The sequence below is a fragment of the Sebastes umbrosus genome, chromosome 22, assembly GCF_015220745.1.
Source record: "Sebastes umbrosus isolate fSebUmb1 chromosome 22, fSebUmb1.pri, whole genome shotgun sequence".
Lineage (NCBI taxonomy): Eukaryota > Metazoa > Chordata > Actinopteri > Perciformes > Sebastidae > Sebastes > Sebastes umbrosus.
Window position 1 is genome coordinate 5,049,003 of NC_051290.1, and position 17,899 is coordinate 5,066,901.

At 44.6% G+C, this 17,899-nt stretch overlaps 1 protein-coding gene across 15 annotated transcripts in view; it reads right to left on the reverse strand.

Moving 5' to 3' along the window:
• Window positions 1-17,899, reverse strand: part of nrxn2b (neurexin 2b) — a 794,249-nt gene that overhangs the window by 24,261 nt on the left and 752,089 nt on the right. For 11 of the 15 annotated variants that reach the window (XM_037758111.1, XM_037758109.1, XM_037758117.1 and 8 more), the window contains 2 exons: window positions 15,216-15,305; window positions 1,006-1,331 (listed from right to left, as the gene is read on the reverse strand). In XM_037758111.1, coding sequence (XP_037614039.1) covers window positions 1,006-1,331; window positions 15,216-15,305 — 416 coding nt within the window. The remainder of the gene's footprint in view (window positions 1-1,005; window positions 1,332-15,215; window positions 15,306-17,899) is intronic. The other 4 variants (XM_037758116.1, XM_037758114.1, XM_037758115.1 and 1 more) reach the window with 1 other exon arrangement.

A 17,899-nucleotide genomic window follows, 5' to 3' on the forward strand; every position in this document is an offset into this window, starting at 1 on the left:
TCTTAGAGCAAATCAAAATTGCGGCGTCGATTGGTCTAATAGGACTAGCCGCACAAAGCTGTTATGTGACTCCCTCTCAGGCTGTTTGAACATCTGAATGGGGGATGCTCACACGAAAAACACTGCAACCGAGGACACGACTGTTTGACCTCATGGTTGACGTAGGATTTCTTTTGAAATGTGCATCTGGGTACTTGGTCATGCTGTTTAATCTTTCAAACTTTGAGATTTTGGAGGAACTTTAGAACAGGGGTTCTCAAACTTTTTGGGGCCAGGGACCACTGACAGGGGAGAGAGCTCTTGATCGTAACACCGATTATGCTTACTACCATTTGTACTCTTAGTAGGGCTGTCGAAGTTAACATGTTACTAACACGTTAACAGAAAATCATTTTAACGCCATTAATTTCTTTATCTTTTGGAGGTTGAAGCGGGCTCAGTTTTAAAGCTAGAGTGAAGATACTGGTATCATATGAAACTAAGGTTGTTATATTAGCTTGTCGAGAAAAAAGGGATAATTAACGCTCCAAAATTGCGCAAAATTTTGGCAAGGAAAAACTGGCATGGTGATTTTCACAGGGGTCCCTTGACCTCTGACCTCTAGATATGTGAATGAAAATGGGTTCTGTGGGTACCCACGAGTCTCCCCTTTACAGACATGCCTACTTTATGATAATCACATGCAGTTTGGGGTAAAAAACATGTTGTTTTTTGCATGCAGTATACATTCTTTAGACTAAGAGTTTTTCTAAAATGAAATTAAAAAAATTAAAATATATCACCTTGCTTACAGTATTGCAATATATAGAATCATTACCCTAGTATCATGATACGTATCGGCATCTGTAGATCTGTAGATATGCACTTTTTAATGATAGAAAACTATTTTATAATTTATAGTAAGTTATTTAGTGGACCCTCTGACTGAGCGCCACTTAAAAGTAACTGCACCGATATATCTCAGCGACTAAAAACGCCAGCCTTCTGTTAGCTCTGGTTGCTCACCTGTGTGACACTGTCCCTCATGGTGGGCGAGCGCTGTTTGCGGGTTGTTGTCGTGGCCATGGTGGTGGTTGTCTCCATGATTGTGGTGGACATATCAGCCAGCGGGGTGGTGGAGGTGGTGTCGGTGGTGAGCACCGAGGGCACGTCGCCCACCAGCCGCAGGTTGCCCTGGGTCTGAACGTTGGGGTCGCCCTCGGCCGCCAGTTTGAGCACCTGCAGGCCGTTGTAATACAGGCCTGAGATCTGGCCCTGGAAGTGGCGCCCCTTCTCTCCACCGCCACCAATTTTGATGAACGCCTGGCTGTTGAAGATGGTCAACTGGCGACCTGATATGTGGAGAAGTGACGAAGAAGAGAAACCATGGGGGAAGAGGGGAAAGAAAAAGGGCAAAGAATACTAATCAGTCATGGTGTCGGGGTTAGCTCGAACATGAAACACAAAGTCATACAGAAACAGAGAGACAGGGGAGATAGAGGGACTGTTTCAATCACATGGGATTTCCTGAGCAACACTTTAGGGAGATTGGACCCTGGTTTGCAGCCGGTGCAGACATTACGTGGCTGGGCACGTGCCACTTCCTCAGAAAAGGCAGCTTGAATCTGGCAGTCAAATAAATTGCCGGGCCAGTTGCGGCTTGACCCTGAGACTGGAGGTTCACAGCGAAATGCATCTAATTTGCCCTGAGATGGAATATATTAGAACAATGCTGGGTCTGTGTCATTGACCCCACAATGCACCTGAGCTGCACAATGATAAAGTACCTCTGCCGGCCGGGGAAAAAAAAAAAAATGTCACCTCGCTCTGCCATCCGAAGGAGAAAAATAAGATCCTCATTGGAAGGCAATGTTTAATTCAGCAGAGGCTCTACCTCTCTGTGGTCATTACCATTCATCTGGATGGATAGCTGGATGAAGGGAGGATAGGGTCGACCATTTAACCAGGGTCCAATACTAATGTGTTACCAGGACTTGTGGTGAAGGGGTGGAGTGGGGGGCGGTCTAACACATGTAGCTTTTCTGCCTGTATTTTCTTCAGCTGATGGTTTCATTTATACGTTTTTCTCCGTGGGGATGTCCCACCGTGCCACTCGGAGCGGTGCGAACTTTGACCCCTATTATGAGTCATGTGGATGTGAGGGAGGATGGAGAGTGGAGGGAGGGGGAGATTGCGAGATGCTGTTGGAAGGATGTGGGTTAAAAACAGACCTGATGAGGTAATTACTTAGAGGAGAAGCCAGAGAGCTTTTACGGATAAATCAATGGGTGTAAGGAAAGAGGGAGTGTGTTTGTTTGTGAAAGGGATACCACACTAATGTGTGCATCTGAGAGAAAAATATAGACCCGGACGGACCTCTGAAACGAGAGATCCCTCTGGCCTCATGGGAGTGTTTGTATGTATGCAGATTTGGTGCTTTTTAAGGCCGTCAGACAGTTTGGGGCCGTCGGTGAGCGTCCGTCGGCCTAGTTTTTAACGGTGTGTCTAGTCTGCCAGAGTTTTTTCGGCCGATTCAGCATGTTGAATCGACAGCGGCGGCGCCCGTCTGTGAGAGAAATCACTCTGATTGGCTGTTCAGCTTTAATGAAATCGGTGCACGAGAAGAGAAACGGACGTGAGGAGAGCAAGCCAATTCATCTCCCGCAGGTGCAGAACCTACGTGGTGGTTGGCCTTCTGCTCTAGTCTCTGCAGTGCGTTCGAGTGCAACGGTTTGCCAAAGACAAAGGTGACGTGAGGCGATGCAACCGGTGTCCTTCGTCGCCGCTAGTTCTTTGTTTCTGTGCTAGGTGCGTCTGGGCCTGAAGGACTACAGCTGCTCCTCCTGTATGTCCGCACATTTGCACCTCACGCACACGTCTTTTCCCTGAAACTTCTTTCTTTGTGTTTAATGATGACGAATGAATCCTCCGGATATCTTTTGAATGCTGCTATTGTTTCCTCCGCGGGATTGCGAGCCGGCGAGGACAGCCTTCTACTCATCAGCACGGAGACACCAGGGGACGGAGCTGGGTCCCATTTGTTTTCAATTAAGAGAGCTGGAAGGGTACTTCATCACTGTAATTATGATTTAGTATCGGTCTATATGGGCGCGCTCGTTCCGACATATGTGTAACACCCAGGTGGGTGGGACTATCAGACAAATAATGCCTATTAATGCATGTGTGTGGGCGTAAAAACCTGCATGTTCGCTATATGTGAGAGACACATCCATTCCACTGAGATGGGCCATTACATGTGTCATCCCATCATCAGACCATTAGGCCCGGAAGGGGCTCACAAGGGACCAGGCTCCCGTCCCCTAACTTCATAATGATGAGGCTTAATGTCTGGCATATGCACTGTTGACATAATGGCTGAGTCGCACTCTATTATCTCATCACTAAGCATGTTTGGTGTGGGAGTGATAATGGGGGAAAGGATGGATTGTCAAATTGTGAACATCAGCAAGAAAAATACAGGCGAATAACCATGCTGGTGTACATACACAGAGAACCTTGAAACATCACACTCCCAAATGCACATTAACAGTCTCAGTACACCTTACAGTCCCCCTTGTATCACTCTTCCAGTGTCCTTGACTAGAGGGCACACCCACACGTCAGCCCACAGGGTCTCCCATTTCAAGCAGCCCCCAGTCGGTCCCCGCTCTCCAGTAAAGGGTCGTGCAATGCGGAGAAGTCGAGGACGCACATCATCATCATCCATAGTCAGTCTTCTTGGTTTACCAAACAACCTCAAGTTTCTTTAAAATAAAAAAAAACGACTCTCGCTGTGTGTGAGCAGCAACTCAGAAGTCAGAAGATGATCTGTTCAGACAGGACAGTTTACTCCCGAGGAGTTATTGGTGTCACAGTTACACTCTGAGCCAGCGACACAGGCATGAGTAAGCCATATTGACAAGCGGCGGCTTATGATTATGATGCAGCAGGGGGGATTAGTTATACCTCCCAAAGTTGGTGCACATGCAAGTGTCCAAGAATCCGCCCGGCGACCTACATGTATATGATTCTACGTTGCAACTACAGCACGTCATAATGTCTGTATTCGAAAGTGCAAACTATACTAGTAGTACGTACTGATTTGGCCAAAATGCAGCATGTAGTATGCAAACAAAAGCAAAATCTCCAGTATGCATTGGACCAGTCTACCTCGCCTACTGTATCCCACAATGCAAAGCGCTGGAACGGTACAGGCTATGGTTACAGCAGACAAAAACGGCTTGTTTTTCTACATTTTTCGTAGCTATTTCATCACTAAATTCACCTCTGAACATTTCTAAGGCGAGAAATCAACCGTGTAGATTTTCAATATTGACATTTTCACGATATTAGATGGAAAATCGAACATTTGCTCCAACTTTTTCCGAGTTTAGAAGCTCCGAAAACTGCCGTGACAGCCGGGCGGTCACGCTCACAGACCGCTATGAGCTGACTGGAGCTCTCTAGAGACCGGTCTGTAGACGAGGGGCTTTTATTTCCTTGTTGACGGATAGTTTTGTTTAAATATCACAACACTATTGTGCATCATAAATTAACAGGAGCCTGTGATTATCTGCCTCTTTGGAGTTGAAAAGCTCCACAAGCGCCCGCGGGCGTAGCAGAGAGATCCTACTGAGACAACATGACCCTTTTTAACATGACTCTAATATCTGGAGGGAGATCAGTCCCACTGTTTTGTTTCTGCAACTGAAAAAGCAGTTTTGTTGATAGATGTTTTATATTTCCCGTCTCCCCTTGTTGATGATCCCATTTGTCTCACTTCACTATGAGCTGTTAGAATAAATAGTTTAAATCTGCAGCATCTTATAAAGTAAACAAACATAACATAAACAACAAAATTGTATTGTAAGTTGTATTTTTCGATTATATCGCAATAGTGGTAAGAGTTTGTTTTTTTGTCCAGTGCTACTGCAAAATACCTCGCTTTAACCGCTTCATACTGCATACTACTGAGGAACGCAGTATGTACTGTATACTGTGGTTTTGAATACAGCCAACGTCTTTGACGCGCCTCGAGCGCTGAGACGTCCATTTGCGCGTCCGAGACAGAGCGGAAAAGAAGAAAGGTGCCCTCCAGACTAGATGAAGGGAAATCAGCGTTTGTTTTTGGAGCTGTCTGGTCAGGACGAGACTCTAACAGGGCCTGATGAAGTTATTGTTTCAGAGTCTGCCGGGTCAAATCAAAAGTGACATGTGGTTTTAGAGCCAATTTGGGCGGGCGGGCGGTAGCGGGGTGGGGCGGAGGAGCGGCGTGGGGGAGGAGAGAGAAGCCTCTGCATGACAAGCAATCACTGCGCTTAATATGACGGAGCTGGATGTGGCGCTGCAGCAGAGGAGAGGGTGTGTGTGTGTGTGTGTAATAGCTTATGAAACGTGTCAGTGAAATGACCTTTGTGTGTGTGATAGGTGGCCTTTTCAAGAAGTGTGTATTTTCCCCCCAACATTTATTTACATACGCCTTTCCCTTTGTGTGATTGTATGTGTGTTTCGACAGCTTACTGTGTGTGTGTAGTAGACAGCACAGCATACGAGGTTTGCACATTGATGAGGGTCTATTGGGCCGGTACGGTGGGATTGGGTGGCTGCTGCCTCGCGTATCTCCCCAAGGTGACAGGCATTTAATCGGCAGAGGCTTGGTATGGGATGATTAAAATATATTTAGGTCTTTGTGTATAAATAGATGAGGAAGAAGCAGCCAATTGCAAGACTGTCATTGTTCTGCATATTCAAACAAGACTTGCTGGCTTCTCGGAGCGAGCTAAATGCTACGACGCTAGTGTGGCTAAAAATACAGGTTACCCTGTAGAGCTATGGACTGTCAGTACCAGAGGCTTTGACTTAGTAGTTGCAGTGATTGGACAAAATTGCAAGGTCACGCAAGTCACAGGGATTGGTTGAATTTGCATGAATTGTCAACGTCACAACTTCCTGGAGTGAGCGTTTTATTCTATCCTTTTCCTAGATGCAACCTCACTGTGAGACAGCCAGAGACGCTGCACATACAGCGTAACTGTTCTGTAACTGCTGTGAGAGACAAGACGGCTAATGTAGTCAGCTCCTAACTCTGTGAGTCTCTTTCATTTAAATCCATATAGTATGCTCTCATAAAATCCATAGGGAACATGGAACGCACAAAGTAGCACACAGAAGTCCCTCGAATATGTCACAACAGAGAGGAGTAAAAATAGCTCAGGGTGATGAAGGGATACGTATAGAAACATGCTGGAATCTGAGAGTAAAGACACTCGGGATGCTAATTTTGAATTTTTTTTCTAAGCCGATAACCGACCCTCGTTGACCTATTATTAACCGTTAACCGACAAGTCTCCAGTTCACCCGTCCGGGAGAGTTAGTAGCCACGATGCTGCGTGAATTGTCGAGGACACATGCAGCCACTTTCCCAGTAACTCTCCTCCGAGCTATTTAGTTTAGTTGCGAGGTTGTCAGCCGTGTGTCTGCCCGGCGTAACGTTACTCGGTCTGCCCAGCTTGACGCTACTCGGTCTGCCAGGCACAACGTTACTCGGTCTGCCCGGCACAACATTACTCGGTCTGCCCGGCACCACGCTACTCGGTCTGCCCGGCACCACGCTACTCGGTCTGCCAGGCACAACGTTACTCGGTCTGCCCGGCACCACGCTACTCGGTCTGCCCGGCACCACGCTACTCGGTCTGCCCGGCACCACGCTACTCGGTCTGCCCAGCGAGTGTCAAAGAGACTGTGTCTGTTTGGTTCGTGCTACGTTCGGGGATGTAGCGTTGCTGGTGGCTTCGTGCTCGCCGTTTTAACTCTGTCATGGATTCGGCTATTAGTGCATTTTACAACTTTTAGGATCTAATGATTTAAATGGGCTATTAAAGTGTTCGTACTGGGAAGCTGATTCACCTAAAAAAAAACGTATCCTCTGAGTTACGGACGTCTCTTTCCCAGTGTAAGTCTACGGGAAAAAGTATTTTTAGGCCCAATGGCATCACGTGACGGACACGGAAGTTGTAGTACCGCCGTTTGGCCACGGCGAAAAACAACGGGCGCTCTTCCTGGGGGCTTGTTCAAGACCCGAGCCAACTTCCTGTATCTGCAACGCCGGCTCAGACTCACTTAAAGTGGGCTGTTAGGGTGGACCAGCTTTTCTCCTTTAAGTAACAAGCTGCTGCTCTGAGTTCTGCTCAGCTTTTAAATGAATTTTTAATATTTCTTTTCACCGTTTAACCGATTATTAACATCCCTTTAAAGCAGCATAAAGAAGTGGAGGGGCAGCCTGAGGACGACTGCGTAGTCAAACATATATTATACTCGGGCATGTGAATCCTCCTCCTAGAAATCGTGCTTCAGATGTGCTGCATCTTGCTAAATCTCTGCTGCTGTCCTACAGCCTGGAAACACAGCACAGTATATCCTGGCTAGGAGCTGTACACTCATTGCTGCTTAAATAGGGCATCTGGGTAAAAGGAGGTGGGCACAACTATTTCTAAAGGCATTATCATCCACAATCACACCCGCCTCTGGTCGGATCACCCAGGGGGCTTAGTGGCTGATAGCCTCGCGGGCGTCGCGGAGGCGTGAGAAGCCCTCTGATAAACAGTAAATCATCGCTATTAAAGAAAAGTGATATGTAATTTACTTTACTTTGGTACTGGCCATAGGGCAGCTATGGAGTTATCGAATGCCTGAGAGGGAGAGAGATGCTAAAGAAAGAAGAGGTTGGACAAGGACTGAGAGAATGGGGACATGAGAGAGATGACAGGAGCAAGGGAGGATGACAGACGAGTAGGACAGGGAAAGAGCGAGTCTGCATGAGGATAGAATGTCAAAGAGACGGAGCGAGGGGCACGGAGAGAGGGAGCGAGCGGATGACAGGCTTGATAAGAAGAACAAGAGGGATCATGCACTTGAAGACAGTGGCTGAAGAAGAGGAAGACATACAGTAATACAGTACATGGGAGTAAGATGGTAAGTAGAGTGAGTTAGTGAGAAGAATGGCAAAAGAGAGCAAAATGAGGAGCTGGCGGGGAGAGCTAGAGACGGACTTGGCGAAGTTAGCGGAAGTAAACAGGCGTGACTACGTCCGTTTTTTCAAAATAAAGTGTTAACAAAGAGAACTGTATATTTAAAATATATATATTTATGGAAATAAGATTGATTGGATTATATTCACCAGTAGTTTAAAACATTACATGTCCCTTTTAAATTAAAAAGAAAATACTACTAATTTGTTATTCTTCTTTTTGGGTTGCTGGAAAAAATGGAATATATAATGCCTGATATATTTGACTTCAAGACATCTCTGACTACATACATGCTGCAAATCAATCATGTTAATGTATTAATTTAGTTATTTTTCGAATTAAAAGTCCTTATAAGTGTACGATTCAACTTTTCCCCAAAGTCTAGTGTTAAAAAAGTTAACAAAAATCGCAATAAATCATAATATCGAATCGCAATACATATCGAATCGGCACCCAAGTATCGTGATCGTATCGAATCCGGAGATAGGTGTTCAGTAGGAGAAGGAAAGGGCTGTCTGACGTCAACATAAAGCGCTGGAAATATTCTAAATATAGCGTACACTTAAATGGATGTTGGATTTTTCAGGTGAGCCTTTCTTTTAGGTGGCTAAAATATGTTTTTCTGCTGCCACCGTCCACAGCAGTTCATTGCTTTGTTCTGGTGTCTGTACTCCTGTTTGTTTGTCCAAACTGGGGGCGTGCCGACTGTCATTGACTGTAATCTAGTCTTCGGGCTGTCTGATCATGTGACTGATAGTATTTCTTCCTCCGCTGGACTTCATGGCAGTAGTGCCGCGTCCCCAGATCTCAGCAATTACTTTGATTGAGCGTAATGCTACCCTAGGAGACAGGAATGTCCCAAGACAAGATGAAAGTTGTACTAAAGTTTGAGTTTCTGTAGGTAATGTAAAAAGGCATCACTTCCTGTGTACCTGAGGATTTTTCTAATGAAAGAGTTAAAGGGATTTATGTGTTGGGTACAGGTTGCATCACTCGTCTGATGTCAGTTACAAATACTTCTTAGGCCAAAAAAGTAAAGCGAGCAGGTAAGAGCAAGTTTCCGGTGGTGGCTTTGCATCGATGCACAATCCTCCCTGGCTGGCTTTTTTTTCTAAACATAGAGAGAAGTGGCTGGTCTCAGATGAGTGGTGGTCGGTAATTACTAGCTGAGCCGAGCCAAGCCGGGGAGTGGGCCGGGCTTGGGCCACGCTCGGTGAGCTAATGCACAGATTGCTTGTCAGAGGCTGTGGAATAATGGCTGCATGTCTGCTACAACCCCCAGGATGTAGGCGGAGAGGACGGGGAGGGGGACGGCGGCTTGATACTGTGCTCTCGCCAGGCTTAGCCCCTCCCCTGGCGGTGAGCGGCTAACCTGGAGGAGGTGATTGTCGGAGGGAGGTAGAGGGAGATTGAAAGGCAGGGAGGTGATCTAAGTGTACCCATCCTCGGTGGAGGGGGATATGAAAAGGACTGCTGCTGGAGAGAGCAGTATCTCTCTCCCTCCACCGTCATCATTACGCCTCTCTCATCCTCCTTCTACTCCTGTTATCTCACCGAGAGGAGGGATGCCATATGGTTGCGAGGAGCTTCTATCTGAAATGTTTTCTCTTAGCCGAGTCGCTGGGTGGGAGGGATGGCCCAGAATTCACCTCAGTCAATACACTGCTTTGTGATGCGCAGAACGGAAAGTTGGACCGTTCACACGCACGGTCTTTATGGGTTTGTGTTCACAAATCCTTCTATGCGCCTGCAGAATTTCTAGTATATAACAAACAAGAACTCCCCCTATTTCCATTTTCTCCTCTACAGAAAGGAGAAGAAGGAGGGAGGAAGTCGAAGAAGCACAATGGGGGCGGGGGTGGGATGCTGACAAAGTCGATTATGAAGTGTTCCCAAGTTATCTCCTCGGCACAAGGCTCTCTTTGGTAATTAAGAGCGTTTTGCTTCTTTACTCCTCAGAAGTTGGGTTAGTTTGGGTAGAACACTATGAATTAATTGTGTTTGACAATGGAGATGAGGGGCCAAATGCGGCATGAAGCTAGACTGAAAAGCCTCGAGGCAGCGTGGAGCCCCGAGGTCCTTGAAGGCGGCTGAGGGGCGCCGAGATAGTACAGGACTCTGGAGACAGTACATGGGATTTAATCAGATGTGGCTCTATCTCTGATCATATATCTGCAAATAGATCTTAAGGAGGTGATACTGTCGAGGCAGAGACACAGAGAGAGATGGCACGGTGGTTAGCTGGGGACAATCTCTTCTCTTTTTATTCACTCCAACTGTGACTGTGCTGTTTTTAGGCCATTTCATGGTAGGGGACCATGAAATAAAAGCTTCTTTCAGAGCCTCTTCGCTACTCATGAGCAAGCATGTTAAAATTCATACAATTTCCCCCCTACTTCCCCTCAAATATGGCCAGAACAGTGCAGAGAGATCAAATGAGAACAACAGTCACTCGGCAGGGTACAAAGCTCACCATGGGGTTGCTGACAGACAGACTCTAGACGGATTTACGCTCTGTTGACTGCGGCCTGATGTGAGAGCATCTCTGAAATGAAGCTGGGATCATGAATAGCAGATCTGGACCAGCGCCTTGCCTGGAGATGTTGATTTGGACTCTGGCCCCACACCAAGTGGGAGGACTTGATTGCCTTTGATTAGGGAATGGGGGAGCTCACACCACACCATTAAACGCTGAACATTAAACCTGGTTCTCCAGCTTTGCTCGAGCTTTTAGGCCACAGAGACCCGGCGTTGTAGTATTACTCCCTGCACTCGTGTAGCTCAACTTAGAGCTTGATCGTCATGCTGTTGGCGAGCTCCGAAGGGATAGACTCCTCGCCAGAAGAAGATATAAAGCTCTGATTCTTCGGGGGAGCTTTATTCGCTTCCTTGCTCATCTGCAAAAAAGGGAACAGCTAAGGGGAATTGATTCTTGCTGGTTATTTGTAATCTCTATTTTCTAGTGGAGCTCCCAGATGAGATCAGGAAAGCTAAAACACATTATTACGATTTCTAAAGAAACAAGGGACACTGAAATGCTCGCCAGGTTTTCGGTGAGGGCTGGCGTTGATGGTCAGGGAAAAAAAGACTTTGTCAAAACTGAGCATACAGTATGGCTGGACCGTGTATGGTCTAACTTGTTAGACAAATAGTCAGTGGATATGTCTATAATGTAAAATCAGCGCTACATGTCCACCAGGTCTGGCGAGGACACTAGAGGACACGCTGCTCCACTCAACTGGCCATAAGTGAGAAATAGCCACTACTGAATCTTGTTTCATTTTAGAACTAGATCGCCTAGTTTGACAGCTTGGTCCAAGTTTTGTGAGCTGGACGCGTCGCGCTGGACGTAGGCTGGTTGTGGTCGTCGTTGTTACCGGTGTTACAAGGCTGTCGGGCACACACTGATTACACTACGTACCCATCGCTCTCACTGTTTTGCTCTTTTTTAACAGAAATAAATCCCATTTAGTTCATTTTAGCGAATCAGCGGCGTGTTATCAATAGATAGTCGGACGACGGACACCACAAACTGACAGTGAATGCATCTGCTGCAGACGGAGTCTAAGCTCAGAGTAGCAGGAGTCATATTTAACACACACGGGGTGAAAGATGGTGGAGGATTTGGTGTCGAAGCGAAAAGCAAACGCGCGTATTTGGCAATATTTCATATTTCGACCCAGTGCGATAAGGGAACTGTAACGTTAATGAAGCAATCGGCGCAAGGAGGACGGAGCAGTCATAGCCGGTGTAACAATAGACCCCTGCATCGCCGCTGCAAAAGCTGGACCAGAGAGGCCACACACAGCCACCTGACGGTAAAGATCAAAGTAAGCGCTCTACACATATTGACCGTCATTGTCCGGTGTAATCTGTAACACCGGTGTTGTCGCAAGTTTATTAACCAGTGGGAAGTTTTCCTCACCGTCACATCCCTAGCTGGACGGGCTCATTTGCATAAAGGACTTTTCCTCGGCCGACCAATCGTGTAACTTCATCACTCAGTGACAGACGTTTGCGTTTGTAGGGCCGGCCCTCTGCCGTCCAGCCAGAACAGGAGGAATAAAGCAGAGTGAGGGGCAGGAGCAGAGCAGAAAAACCTGGAATGACAGATCCATCACAAGGCTAGAAAACGGCGCAAGGAAGAGGGGATGCGTCTGAGTAAGTTTTGGCTCGGATATAGCTGTTGAAAACTTTTGGCACCCTGACTTTTCCCCTCCATTGGGTCCCTGTAATGGCTGCCGCTTTAGATTTAGTCAGCGGGCAGAGTCGGCCAGAGATGCCCGCTCTGATCTGCCTCACACACAGTCGCTGAGATGGGATAAGGGCTTCCGGAATAAGACGCAGTGACACAGTGCAGCGCCACAGCACTGCTCTCCTCTAGGACACTGCTGGCTCCAATGACTCCCATTACATCCCAGTGGGACTAAAACACCGATTTGTGAAGAGTGATTGCGGGCGATTAGCGCTCTTATTTTGTTTCTGTCCACACATGAACATGAACGAGTCTTGAGATGAATGGTGCTGTTGTGGCGCCGATGAGAAATGTGGAGTTTCGTTGAATTTCACAGAGTTGATGGAAACATTAAAAGCACTTGGAGAGGAGACCCGTGGGGCTGACTGTTTCGTGCACTCCGGTCAAGACCCTTTGAGGCATTCATGTAATAAAATCCCCACATACTGGAGGCCAACACATCATATTGGTAACACAGCCTGGACTATTACTGGACGTTTATTACAGGATGAATGGTGCAGGCTGTTTACCACACAACAGTCTGTAACTCTGCTTCAAATGTTCATACACCCTTCATCCTGCACAGCAAATGACACATAGCACAGTACATTCAAAACATCATTCTTTAGTGGTGAAAACAATAAATGTTAAAGGGACCTCAATTTCAAACACATTTTTGTTGAAATAATCCAGAGCAGATGCATCATTTGTTTTTGAATTTGGTGTTATTTGCTTGGTTTTAACCCTCTGAGTTTTGCATTAAGTGGAGACAAGGGAAGGGAAGATGCCAGCTGGAGATTTTGTTTCTTTTAGTAGTAGTTAGAACTTAGTTAGCTTCTTTTTATTTCGTTTTTGTCCCAAAGCGATCGCCGCAACCTGTCCAAGTTCTTCCAAATACTGACATCCAAGGTCCAATTGCGTTAAACATCATTTATAACAAGGTTATAACTGAGGGCTCTCTGAATTTGTCACCAGCGGGGCAAAGCTGGGAGAAGGTCTCGAATGGTTTCAATTTAGCAGTGGAAGGTGGGGAGAGTCAAGAGAGAGAGAAGCCCTCAGCGGTTAGTGTGGGTGGAGTTTGATTTGCTGTTAGGTGGTTAGATTCTGCTTAGAAGCTTCTTAGCTTTAAGTTCTAGCCGCTTCCTCATCAAAGCAACAAACGGCTTTAACCCTTTGAGCTCGGAAATGTCCGCTAATCCCCCTCATTATCTAGACTAACATGTCTCAAACGCATCTTCGAAAATTCCAAACACCACTGTGCCTCTTCAGTCCATGACGTGTGGATGACATTTATCTTTAACGAATCCAATCAAATTAACAAATGAGCGACGTTTCTCTTCTCTGAAAGCGCGCCCTGATCAAAGCCCTCACACTTGATGGGGGATTATTTGTTTATTTCGTCTTCCTGCTCATCTAGATGATTGGACTCATTTTCAAACTATAGAAGAAAGAGAATAATGCATTCACTTTCATTCTCTTTAGACTTTCATGGCATGCACAAATCATTTTATAAGTAGATGAGTCATTTTTTATTGATCCGGTATTTCATTCAACTTTAATCTCTCAAGCCTTTTTGAATTCTTATTTGTGTCCTAACTACTATAAGCAGAAGTGCATTCCCCCCTGACGTACCGGAGAAGTCGGTTTTACAGGAGGTGGAGATGAATGCAAGGATTGTTTTGTTTCCATGAAATAAATATGCAAGCGCTTCACTTATCCTGTTCGTCTGTCGCATGAATACTTCATATTACTCTCGGAGACAAACTTTAACTTCTGAATTCATCCCAGTATGTGTTATCCTTCACTAAACAGTTTCAAAAGGAGCCCCTAAAGCTAAATGCTTTAAGCTCTAAATTCAAAATATGCAAATAGAAAAGCTACTGTCTGCAAACCTTAACTGTAAAGTCTGGACCTTCTGATAATCTACACCAAAAACCATCCATTTATATATATTCTCATCCTATACTGCAGGTTATATTCTGCTAAATGTGCTCTTCTTCTTCTTGTTTGAAAGTACCTGACTTCACATTATGCATGAGAAACACATACCTGCGATGCTTTTACTGCAACACAGGAACTATTTTAAGACTCGGCTCCATTCAGCTGTCTTTCTGATTTATTTTACTCCTCTCTCTCTATATTTTTATTTTTAGAATCAACCACCTTCAGCAGCACAAACACACGGCACAAGACAAAGACAAAAGAGGTTGGGACATTCGGCACTCAAAGGGTTAAAGAATCATCACTTCGATGGCACCACATTGGACACTCGTTGGTGGCGTTGGTTATGCGTGACGTCGGGGGCGGGAAATGCGTGCCCGCATGCCGCAAATTAATGCGGACTGGTTACTGAACAAACACTTCAACAGTCCCTTTAACTTTTAGTGACTTTCATGGAGGGAGGGGGGGTTCATTTTTTTTTTTTTCTTGGAAAAAAATCCAGTAGTAATTTTTGATTTCATGAATGACCAAATGTAGTCAATGCAAATTCACATTCAGCCAACAAAAGACACAGGAAAGAAGAATCAGTAGGCTATTTACATGTAGTTATTAGGGGGTTATGTCGGGTTATTTGGGGGTTAATGCTCTGAAGAGATGCAGCCCCAGTTTAAGGTGCTTTGGATATGGTCCCCTGGATATCTGCGTATTATTGAAAATAATAATTTTGCCAATTATTACACAGTGAACTGCCTCAACTGGGCAAACTGGGATGTAGAAATATGGCAAATATATGATAGAAAATCTTCCGACAATATCTGGTTGTCAGGTTGGTTGTCAGATACCAATTGAGATAAGGAATAATTTAATGAGTTTAGATATATCAGCCAATTGTTGTTAGATTTGCGGTGGATTAAAGGGGACCTACAGTTCTGTTAAAGACACCCCTGCTGCGTGGCACTGCACCTCCTCCAGAGTGGTGGTTAACGGTAGGTTAGGCGGTTAGATCATTAGTGGAGTTAAAGGGATTTTATTACCTTTGTCGAGTAGCCACTCGTCAACTACCCGACCAAGTCGGTATGGGATTCTTTGTCTAGCAATAGCCAGGCGCTCATTATCAAAGTTCCCTTTAAGAAAATTTGGAGAAGACAAATTAAGAGAGGTTACAAAGGAATCTGGAAGTTGAAAGGTTAGAGGTTAGAAGGGCAACATGGCAAAGGTTTAGCAGGTTATGTACTTTAAAATCAGCTTTAGTTAGGACAGGAAGAACTTGAGGATGTGTTTTGGGGTTGTTCGGTTAGACAAGTTAACAGCATTCTAGTTACCTTGAGTTTAAGTGTTTTTTTAAACAGATTTATGAATTATTTAGATATAGTGTGATTACATTTGTAGAAACCTGCGATAGCTATACGCAAAGTGACAGAAATGCATTAGCAGTAATGAAGTAAATTAAGCTAGAATCACAAACAGAACTCAGAAATCATTTAACATCAGAATTACTACACTGTGAATGAAAACAGCAGGGGAAAAAAAAAGACATTTCAAACGTCAGCAATAAAGCATTTGTTATTTCACATGAGCATGAGATAATTGCACAGTACTAAAAACACATTTCATGGTTGTTTCAAGGAAGACACATTTCAGTTCCCAATGCACACAAAGAGTTTGTGATTAAAAAATCATCACCTTCCAAATCCGTCAACAGGATGGCATTCTTCCCGTGGAGCATCACTTCACTTTGAATCCGACTCCTCTACTTCAACTGAAGTGAAAAGGATTTAGTGAAACTGTCGGCACTGTTTTTCTCAGGTTTCCCCCCCCCCCCTTAAGCATTAATTGAGCACTTCTCAGTGGCACTTGGCAATTAGCATCACTTCATCAGCGTGTCAAAGAAGTTTCATCGCCGCTGCGCTGTTATTATCCCTCACTTCGCTTCAATCAACCTCTGGGTCATGCTGCGTACATCTCCAGCACTGTCAATAGAACCGGAGCTGGAATTAAGGGAGACGAGGGCTGATGGTGGCCAGGCTGGGGGTTTGATGAAGTCTAATATGGTGGCAATGTCAGAGCCTTAATTAGGATTTATTGTCTATGTCAAACGGCAATATTCGCAGATTATAGGTTAGCACAGTGATTCCCAAAAAATGGGGTCAGGGAATCCCCAGGAGTCCTTGAGGAGGAACATACCATTAATATTAAAATTTACTGGAAATGATCCCATTTACAACATTCATGAGAAACTGAATCAAAAATGTGTCACTTGCGACACACAACGTGAGACAATTCAACTCTAAGGGCTCGCTCACGCCAGCCTTGTTTTGTGCGGTTGAACCGAACCGCTCTCTGTTCCGCCTTGAAGGGCGCACCATTCAAACCAACCACAGGAAGCGTATCATTTCATGTTTCATGTCATCCAAAGTCTCTTCCTTACTCGCACCTGATTCGACTGTTATCAGGCCATTAAATAGGCGTTATCACTCGCTATAAGCACCATAGATGTGGGTGATTAGGGGCCTACTACGCCTTTCTACATTATAAAAGTGAAAATGAAACTTAAAAGCAACACGTTCTTACTGAAACGTCACGTTTTGAACACAAACAAAAAGGCTTCTTTAGGTTTAGGCAATAAAACTTCAGCTCATACGTATTTTTGGGGTTTCTACTACACTAAAAAAAAAACGATTCTTGGGGTTAGTAGATAGCCCTTAAAATAAATACGTTTTTCATCAAAAAAAAATTAAGTTTGTTACATGTACTTGTTTTAGTCAGTTGAAGACTTAATAAAATAAGTCGGTCAAACTCAAAAATGAACAACATTGTCTTTACTTAAAATTATATTAATTTAGAATAAATACTAAGTCAATGTTAGGGATAGGACAAAGAGGTCATGTGAAGGTTCGAACTAGCCAATCAGAGCACAGTGCACCTCTAAAGGCTTAATTAAGTTCAACCAACTTAATATCAACACAATGTTTGGATTAATATTAAGCTGGTTAAACTTAATTAAGCCTTTAGATATCAAAGCAAATCAAGTTGGTTGAACTTAATCAATTGGGTTAGTCACACTACAAAAGACTCATAGGATTTACTCAATAATGCCATAGTTGGAAATACTTAAAAAGATCCATGCAATTTGTTTGCTTAATTTTTTTAAGTTGAGCCAGTGGATTTTTTTTAGAGTGTAGAACATGTTTACATGCTCTAGTGTTGAAAAAACACTTTACTTTTCTCATAGCTGCTGTGCTGCAGCACCTCTTTTCACCCTCCGTCTGAGCTCCTGCCCCTTTTTCTACCGTGTGACACAATGTAATTTAAAACGTCTTTCAGTAAACGTTTTTTTAAAACTGGATTACATCTCCTGTCTTTCACGTCAGACTGAAGTTACTGTGCCTACAGCTCATTTGTGGCTTATTTGGGGATCTGGATGGAATGACGACAACGTTGAACGAACGATTTTTGTTAAGGTGTGAACCTTACGGTACGTTTGAAGGGTACTTAATTACCCCCCACTACCCCAAACACTACAGAACTCAGAAGAATCAAGCTACTCATGAGTCTAAGTAACTTCTATTTACTCTGTTATAATTAGCCACTGTAAGCCAAAATGAACCAAATACATAATTGCGGTGAAATAGATGAACTGTAGCTGTGATTTCTCCCCTAAATCAACACAATCTCAAGTCTCTGACAAAACAATATGAGCAATTTTAGGCCCCACATG